Source organism: Molossus molossus, unplaced genomic scaffold (assembly GCF_014108415.1).
Source record: "Molossus molossus isolate mMolMol1 unplaced genomic scaffold, mMolMol1.p scaffold_m16_p_2, whole genome shotgun sequence".
Taxonomy (NCBI): Eukaryota; Metazoa; Chordata; class Mammalia; order Chiroptera; family Molossidae; genus Molossus; species Molossus molossus.
This window is the reverse complement of record NW_023425355.1, coordinates 80,896,573-80,905,780: the sequence shown is the minus strand read 5'-3', so window position 1 is coordinate 80,905,780 and position 9,208 is coordinate 80,896,573. Positions and strand designations below refer to the sequence as shown.

The following is a 9,208-nucleotide window of genomic DNA, read 5'->3' as shown; positions in this document are numbered from 1 at the left end:
ACCACCATCTCCAACCAAAGTCCTCTCCCGGCCACCATCAAAGCCCTAAGAAGTGGAAAGCACACAATGTCTCTCCCTTATATGGTTTGAGCTGGGGACTGGGCATGCTCAGTAGCCAAAGCAGATTATTATTTTTTTCTTCTTTTGGTAGCAAGTGCGGCATCTCTTCCAGTCACACGCCACTCTTTCCTTTATTTCTAGCTCCTCTCCCTACCCTAGGCTCCTGATCACCCTGCTTAATCACTTCGACGTGGAAGGCTCACAGAGTTCTAAGATATGGAGAATTAACCATCTCCTAAACCCACAAAATAGTCTCACTTTGAGCTAAAGCTTCGTACTTTTGCCTTAAAGCTCCCAGCCCCTTATGCGCAGACAGGTAAGGGGAGGGCAAGTCCTACTGGATTTCAGGAAACTGGCCACTAAAAAAGGACTTCATCTAGGATCGCCCTCTATCTAAGAAGTATTTCTGAAGCCCTCTGTTCTTCAGGGTGACAATTAGCCAAAGGTACCATGCTCGTGATACAAAGAAATCCCAAGTGCGATTGTTGCCTTTGAATATCATTGTAGTCGACTCACCCCCCTGGATCCTGGAATTATTCAATTTCGGGTAAACTTGACGCCCCTGTTTACTTCCCTCGCCCCCGCCCGGGTTCCGAGGGCTCTCCGGTGTTTCTTTGACTTTGCCAAGGTTCTTGGTTGCTCTCTCAAAGGAACGCCTCGGTTGTGTGTGTGTGTGTAGTGGGGGGGGGGGGGTGCGCGCGCGCGCACGCGTGTGCCTTATTCCTAGGGGACTGGGGGAGGAGAAAGGACGTGAGTGTGCGTGTATGTGGTGGGAGAATGCAGGTTGGCGCCCTCACATTAGGGAACCAGGGTCTCTGCTTGAGAAAAAGGGTAGCTCCTCCCTAGGGAGTATTTTAGGCATAAAGGGAAAGGGAGGCGGGATGCCAGGAGAAAAGTGCGCTGATTTTCCCCCACCGTGTTAGTAGAAATCAAGTGAGGGTGTTTGGGTGGGGGACAGGGGAGCTCAGGAATGTGCAGGGGTCGAAGTGCTTGAGTGTTGGGAGGGAGGGCCGCGGGTGTGTTGGGGGAGAATGAGGGCGGGGATTGAGTGAGTGTATGTAAAGGTGCAGCCCGTGCGCGAGAGTTGGGTGCGCGCGCGGTGTCTGGCGGAGTGTGCGCGCACGCGCTGCGGCCCTCCTGCTGCCTTTTCTGTGGGTTTGACTGGCAAGCCGGAGCCAAGGAGCTGGGGCTGGAATCACGTTATCACCATTGCTGAAACTGCAGCGCAGATCGCGGCGCCGCAAGGCCTAGGAGAGCCACCAGGTTCCGGAGGTGGGTGGATTTCCAGCGGGGGCTGAGAGAACTGCACCAACAGGCGCTTCCTCTTCTCGGCTCAGATCGCTAGCGCCTATGCGCGCGCGCGAGAGAGTGTGTTTGTGTGCGTGTGTGTGTGTGTATGCGCGCGCGCGAGAGTGTGTTTGTGTGTATGCGCGCGCGCTCTTGCGCGGAGGGGTGCTGGTAGCTTATTATTTTTAGTCTGTGTCGTGTTGGTTTGGGGCCGGCTGAGTGGTCAGAGGCCCTACTGGCTACTTCACCATCTCTCCCGCTTGCCTGCCCACGGAGCTGTTTCAAGTCCCTGACGACCGAAGGAATCCAGGGTCCTTAGCTTCGCTGCCCCCATGGAGGCTGGAGCGGTGGGGAAAGTGTCTTAGTCTAGGGCTGCTTGGAATGTCCTGGCCGCTGCGCTGGGCTTTTTTTTTTTCTTTTTTTTTCTGTACCCGAGTCGCAGGCACTCCAGGCGGACGTGGATCTGGGGCTTCGGGCAGTGGCCCGCGAGCTGTTCGGAGATTGCTGGAGCCTAGAAAGAAAGGGGATACAAGAGAAACCGGTGGGTAACTCCAAAAGACCAGCAAAGCTAGGCAAGCTCTGGCAGCGCTACTTTGCAAGATGCCCAAATGTTGAGATGATTTCTGGCTTGGTGAGAGCCGCATTTTATGGATGGTAGGGGCGCGGGGTGAGGGGTTGGAGGCGGGCAAGGGGGAGCCTGGGCCTCCTCTCTCAGCCAAAGAACGACAGTGTCACTATATCTGTGACAAGCGGGCCAATGATACGCCAGTGGCCATCGTCCCTGTGGCTTGAGTTGGCCATCTCTTCCTCCTCAACCACCGAACGCCCGGGTCTAGGGATGCTGACGGAAACTCCAGCAGCTGCCCGCTGTGGGACGGGAGCGCGCGAAGAAATGTGTGCGCAGCCGGATAGAAGGCCCCTGAGACATCCGAGCGGTCCCCGCCTCCACTGCCCGGCCCACGAGGCTGCTATTTGGGCCTGGGACCCAGCTCTGGGCAACAGGATGCGGCAAAACATTGCGGTACGCGCCATTGCCAGCGGCCCCTCCAGCCGCGTTGCTGCCAGCTCCAGGTAGCTAAAGGTGGGCGGCAGTGACCATGTCTTTCCTAGCTCCTTCTCCCCCTTCCCTTAGGCGGGTGGGTGGAGGTTTCCCTTACCAGCTCCAGGGGTGCCACCTCGGCCCACCCTTTCAGGTCGTTTGCTCCCCACAGTTTAGAACCCTCCACAGGAGTGCGGTGCTCCAGGCGGGTCACTCTGGAAGATGCTGGATTTGTGGTAAGGCTAGGTTTCTGCAGTTCTGCCTTGGGAGCCCAGCGGGGACGGGGAGGGGGGGTGGGGAGAAGGGAAGGGAAGAGGGGAAGGGAAGGGAAGGGAAGGGAAGGGAAGGGAAGGGAAGGGAAGGGAAGGGAAGGGAAGGGAAGGGAAGGGAAGGGAGGGGGAGGGGAGGGGAGGGGAGGGGAGGGGAGGGGAGGGGAGGGGAGGGGAGGGGAGGGGAGGGGAGGGGGGGAGAAGAGAAGAGAAGAGAAGAGAAGAGAAGAGAAGAGAAGAGAAGAGAAGAGAAGAGAAGAGAAGAGAAGAGAAGAGAAGAGAAGAGAAGAGAAGAGAAGAGAAGAGGGGGAAGGGGAAGGGGAAGGGGAAGGGGAAGGGGAAGGGGAAGGGGAAGGGGCAAAGAAAGCAAAGGCAAATAGGGAGCCCGCCGCTCTTCGCAGTCCTAGAGATGGCTTTTGGAACCCAATTCATACTTTGTGTTTTCTTTTTTGGTTGCCTCCCCTCCTCCCATTTTAAAAATGGTCATGTTCTAGTGGTACCTTGTGAATGTGAGGTTTCTTTTGCTTGCATGCAGTACCCTCTTCCTCTCTTGCTAGCTCCCTTCTCTTCTCTCTATTTCTCCATGGTCTCTTGCCTCTTCAGTCCTTCTTCCCTTCTGTCTTTGGCTGATGACTCTCTACTCTTTGTTCAGTTCTCCAACTGCCTTGGCTTCCTCCTTTCACAGAGCTGCATTCTGGAACTTCCTAGTTCTCCTTTAGCTTTTTACTCCTCTTGCTACTTAAAGTAGAAATTAAAAGGAGGAGGATAGCTTATTATGCAATTTCAGATCTGTTAATGATTCTTGTTCTTATTGTTGTACTGAATTCAGGTTATTCTTTTTTTTCTTTAATTAGGTTATTTTTTGTTTGTTTGTTTCTTGGGGGGATGGGGTGGATAATAACAAGAAATGACTCAACAGAACCAGAATTGCTATTGAAACCACATCTATAGCAAAGCAAAAAGATAAAGTGAAATTTTGATTTTACAATCAAAATTGGCTTGAATGATGTCATACTTAAGAATTATGACTCCTTTTTTGCACTACCAAATTATCTCAGTGAATGAGGTAATTCATTTCTATATATCAGCCAAGAAGCATCTAGGTAATGCTGCCTGTATGCTGAACCAAACTACTTAAAATGCAAATCTTCCTGGGTGGTGATTATTGAATTGTCTATACTGAGACATGTTCAGTTTACCACTAGCTGATTCTTTGTGGGCAAAATACACAAAGAAGTTTCTGTGTGACACTTGTGTCTTTGTATCATTCCCTCACTGGGTGCTCCTGGATAAATTAATTAATATTTGGTGGTAATCATATTGAAATTGCAGCCAGATTCCCATTCAAGATGGAAAAGACTCACATGGTTAAAATGGCATCAATAAAATGTACAATGCTTGTTCCTTTTAATCTTTTCTATGAAGCATTGCATATATTTGTGTATGCACGTGGCATTTAAGGAATTGGCTAAAACTGGTTAATTTGCTAAGCATTAAACTCCACTAAAGTGACTCTTTATTTGTTTATAGACAGAGACATGGGGTAGTAATATTTAGAAGACGATGTTTGGGAAATGATGAGTTTTACTAAATGTATTTGGGGCTGCAAATTCAGCCACTCAAAAATTGTAGTGTGTTCACTCTTCCTCAGCAGTGGCAATCTGTGGTCAAAGTGAAGGGGATAAGCATCTGAGTCAAGTGTCAGCCGGACCTGGGTTCAAAAAGCACACAAACGAATGAAAGAGGGCCAGGTAGGCTGGAGAGTTAGTTTTTGAGGGGAGGGAAAGCTGTTTGGAAATCAGCTAGACAGTGCAGGAGCAGGTAGGTTTCTCTCCTGCTTTCAGGGACCCAAAGACAAAAGGCATTTTTCCCATGTTTGGAATATGACTGATAGGAAACTAGATATCATTTCTTTATCTGAATATAAAACTTGGCTTTCCATACTTGGTTGTTGTTTTTTGTTGTTGTTTTTGTTTTATTTTATTTTTTTTTTATTTTTATTTTTTAAAGGAGCAGTGTACAGGAGTGAACTAAGTTATGGCAGTGTGCTTCCCAATAGACCGAAGCTCAGGCAGATCTCTTCCCAGGGTTCCTTTCACCTTGGCCTTTAGACTGTTCCCTTTACAGCAACCCAATCCTCCCATTGGCATCCTCCATTAAATGCAGGGATCTAATATTTTCTCTGTTCAGCCTCTCATTAAGCTGAAGCCTAGAGAGTAGACATCTACAAATTGAAATACCTTTGTGGTGCTAACTACATGGCTAACTTGATGGGCTGGGATCAGTTATTAGAGTTGCAAATAGGAAACTTAAGGTCTATGTTTGTTCAAGGGCACAGTTTGGTGGTCCAAGTAGAGAAAATATTTCATATTTTTAAGGTTTAAGCATGATCAACAGTCTTTTTTCTGTTGTTTGTCGTGTGTTCTGCACCTGTAAATTATGTATAAACTACAGGTATGGAAATAAAATGTATGGCATTTTTAGTGGTTAGTGATTAACTAAGTGGGGATACTTGGAGTTTTCAGTGCCTTAAAAATACAAAGATAATAATTATAGCCATGTGTTCACTATGAGAAGCCAAATTTTCTTTTACTGTACTTATAAACATAGATTTTTTAAAGTAATGATCATTGAAAACATATTTTCATTTTATTTTTTAGATTATTTATCTTTATTCAGAAGCATAAAGTTGTTTGCTGATTGCAAGAAGATGTTTCTTTGGCTCTTTCTGATTTTGTCAGCCCTGATTTCTTCGACAAATGCAGATTCTGATATATCAGTGGAAATTTGCAATGTGTGTTCCTGTGTGTCTGTGGAGAATGTGCTCTATGTCAACTGTGAGAAGGTTTCAGTCTACAGACCAAACCAGCTGAAACCACCTTGGTCAAATTTTTATCACCTCAATTTTCAAAACAATTTTTTAAATATCCTCTATCCAAATACATTCTTGAATTTTTCACATGCAGTATCCCTGCAGCTGGGAAATAATAAACTTCAGAACATTGAGGGAGGAGCCTTTCTTGGGCTCAGTGCATTAAAGCAGTTGCACTTGAACAACAATGAATTAAAGATTCTCCGAGCAGACACTTTTCTTGGCATAGAGAACTTGGAGTATCTCCAGGCTGACTACAATTTAATCAAATATATTGAAAGAGGAGCCTTCAATAAGCTCCATAAACTGAAAGTTCTCATTCTTAATGACAATCTGATTTCATTCCTTCCTGATAATATTTTTCGATTTGCATCTTTAACCCATCTGGATATACGAGGGAACAGAATCCAGAAGCTCCCCTATATTGGAGTTCTGGAGCACATAGGCCGTGTTGTCGAATTGCAACTGGAAGATAACCCTTGGAACTGTAGCTGTGATTTGTTGCCTTTAAAAGCTTGGCTAGAGAATATGCCATACAACATTTACATTGGAGAAGCTATCTGTGAAACTCCCAGTGACTTATATGGAAGGCTTTTAAAAGAAACCAACAAACAAGAATTATGCCCCATGGGCACAGGCAGTGATTTTGATGTACGGATTTTGCCTCCATCTCAGCTGGAAAGTGGCTATACCACTCCCAATGGTCACACTACTCAAACATCCTTACACAGATTAGTGACCAAACCACCGAAAACCACAAATCCTTCCAAGATCTCTGGAATTGTGGCAGGCAAAGCCCTCTCCAACCGCAATCTTAGTCAGATTGTGTCTTACCAAACAAGGGTACCTCCTCTTACACCTTGCCCAGCGCCTTGCTTTTGCAAAACACATCCTTCGGATTTTGGACTGAGTGTCAACTGCCAAGAAAAAAATATACAGTCCATGTCTGAACTGATACCGAAACCTTTAAATGCCAAGAAGTTGCATATCAATGGCAATAGCATAAAAAATGTGGACATCTCAGACTTCACCGAGTTTGAAGGACTGGATTTGCTCCATTTAGGCAGTAATAAGATTACAGTAATAAAGGGAGATGTATTCCACAATCTCACTAATTTACGCAGGCTGTATCTCAATGGCAATCAAATTGAGAGACTCTATCCCGAAATATTTTCAGGCCTTCATAACCTGCAGTATCTGTATTTGGAATACAATTTGATTAAAGAAATCTTAGCAGGCACCTTTGACTTGATGCCAAATTTGCAGTTACTATACTTAAACAACAATCTCTTAAAAAGCCTGCCTGTTTACATATTTTCTGGAGCACCCCTTGCGAGACTGAACCTGAGGAACAATAAATTCATGTACCTACCCGTCAGCGGGGTCCTCGATCAGCTGCAGTCTCTTACACAAATTGACTTGGAGGGCAACCCGTGGGACTGCACTTGTGACTTGGTGGCATTAAAGCTATGGCTGGAGAAGTTGAATGACGGGATTGTTGTGAAAGAACTAAAATGTGAAACGCCTGTTCAGTTTGCCAACATTGAACTGAAGTCCCTCAAAAATGAAATATTATGTCCCAAACTCTTAAACAAGCCATCTGCACCATTCATGAGCCCTGCACCTGCCATTACCTTCACCACAGCGCTGGGTCCCGTTCGAAGTCCTCCTGGTGGCCCAGTACCTCTGTCGATTTTAATCTTAAGTATTTTAGTAGTCCTCATTTTAACTGTGTTTGTCGCTTTTTGCCTTCTTGTTTTTGTGCTGCGACGAAACAAAAAACCCATGGTGAAACATGAAGGCCTGGGGAATGCAGAGTGTGGCTCCATGCAACTGCAGCTGAGGAAGCATGACCACAAAACCAATAAAAACGATGGACTGAGCACAGAAGCTTTTATTCCACAAACCATAGAACAGATGAGCAAGAGCCACACCTGTGGCTTAAAAGAGTCAGAAACAGGGTTCATGTTTTCAGATCCCCTGGGACAGAAAGTCATCATGAGAAACATTGCCGACAAAGAGAAAGATTTATTACATCTCGATGGCAGGAAGAGACTGAGCACAATTGATGAGCTGGATGAATTATTCCCCAGCAGGGATTCCAATGTGTTTATTCAAAATTTTCTGGAAAGCAAAAAGGAGTATAATAGCATAGGTGTCAGTGGCTTTGAGATCCGTTATCCAGAAAAACAACAAGACAAAAAAAACAAGAAGTCATTGATAGGTGGCAACCACAGTAAAATCGTGGTGGAGCAAAGGAAGAGCAGCGAATATTTTGAACTGAAGGCAAAACTCCAGAGTTCTCCTGACTACCTACAGGTTCTTGAGGAGCAGACAGCTTTGAACAAGATCTAGGTCATGCAATTTTACTTTATGCAGATGACATTTATTTAATGATGAAAGTGCCTTTTGTTGACTTCTAACTTCCAAATACTATATTATCAATAGGCATAGAGGCAGATGTTTCCAAGGGTGTCTCATTAACTGTAGCTGCAAAGATGTGTCCAGTAGAAGAGAATTTCCTTAGTAGATTTTACAACATAAAACCTATACTATGGAGTCCTGTGGGGATACTGCAAACTATATTGCCAAAGGGATGCTTTATATAGGTAATACACAAATTTAACCTCAAGAGGCAAATCTGTTTTGTACTCCAATGCAAAATCTTTGTCTCTTTGTGCTTTGTAAAGCAAAGTCAAGAAAACTGGTACCAGTGTTTGCACCTCAGCTGAGTTCTTCATCTTGCACGTAGATTAAGTTGGCGGAACTGGAATAATCCTTTCAATTTGTGGCATTGTAACAACTCTGTGTAAAGATTATCTGAAAAGTTTTTTAAAAGCATGCAAAGAGAGAACATTCGATAGTATTTGTAAATCGGTAACCTTTATGGCCTGCATCGTGACACTGCTGGATTTATAATGTTAAATTGTGCAAATATTTGTGCAAATATTTGTTTAAAATATTCCATGCATCACATAACTATAAAATAAATTTGAACATTTTTAGCATTACTTGTCTATAAATAAAATCTAAGAGAGAAAAAAATCAATGTGAGTTACATAGCACTTGTGGTGTTCTGAAGAAATATGTGATGCTTATCAGAATTAAACATGGCTCAAATTAAACTAACATTAAATGTGTTCTCAGTTATGTGAAATACCCACAATCCTTAAAGATTGTCCAAAATTAGCAAAGTGCTTACCATGTGAGCGCACCCAAAGCTATTTTTGTAACATAGTTCATATTTATGAAGTACTTTGTATACTAAATAGGAAAGTATGTACTCCTTAATATGTATTTAATATGCCTGACTTGATTTCCTGATCAGAGGAAATTTATCAATAAATATAAATTTAGACAGAAAAAAATATACCAAACTGAAACTGAAGCTTATGTGTACAGAAATATTCTGGACATTGTGATCAGGGATAATTTAAAAACAAAAAAAGAAACAAAAATATGGAAAAAAAAAAAAAAACAGTTCTGTGCTATTCTTGAAAATTTAACATATTATCTTCAGATGTGTTACCAACTGTGCATTTTAAAATAGGTCCCTTAGTTTTATAGTATCGTGTCTGGGGCAGTTGTTATTCGCCATCAGTTGTTTTGCTTTTCAGGATTCTATGATCTTAATTCAAATAGTTTTCATGACAAATATTTAAAAACAGTAGAGTAAGGTTT

General features: G+C 44.0%; 1 protein-coding gene across 3 annotated transcripts; it reads left to right on the top strand.

The window, feature by feature from the left end:
* Positions 1-462: 462 nt before the first annotated feature.
* SLITRK4 (SLIT and NTRK like family member 4) lies at positions 463-8,356 on the top strand. 3 transcript variants are annotated; one of them, XM_036271115.1, is made up of 2 exons: positions 463-505; positions 5,316-8,356. In XM_036271115.1, the coding sequence occupies exon 2, from the start codon at positions 5,366-5,368 to the stop codon at positions 7,880-7,882; it is 2,517 nt and encodes an 838-aa protein (XP_036127008.1). In that variant the 5' UTR covers positions 463-505; positions 5,316-5,365; the 3' UTR covers positions 7,883-8,356. The 3 variants fall into 3 exon arrangements, with proteins under 3 accessions (XP_036127008.1, XP_036127007.1, XP_036127009.1); XM_036271114.1 differs by lacking the exon at positions 463-505 and adding an exon at positions 1,282-1,332; XM_036271116.1 differs by lacking the exon at positions 463-505 and adding an exon at positions 4,359-4,406.
* Positions 8,357-9,208: the final 852 nt, after the last annotated feature.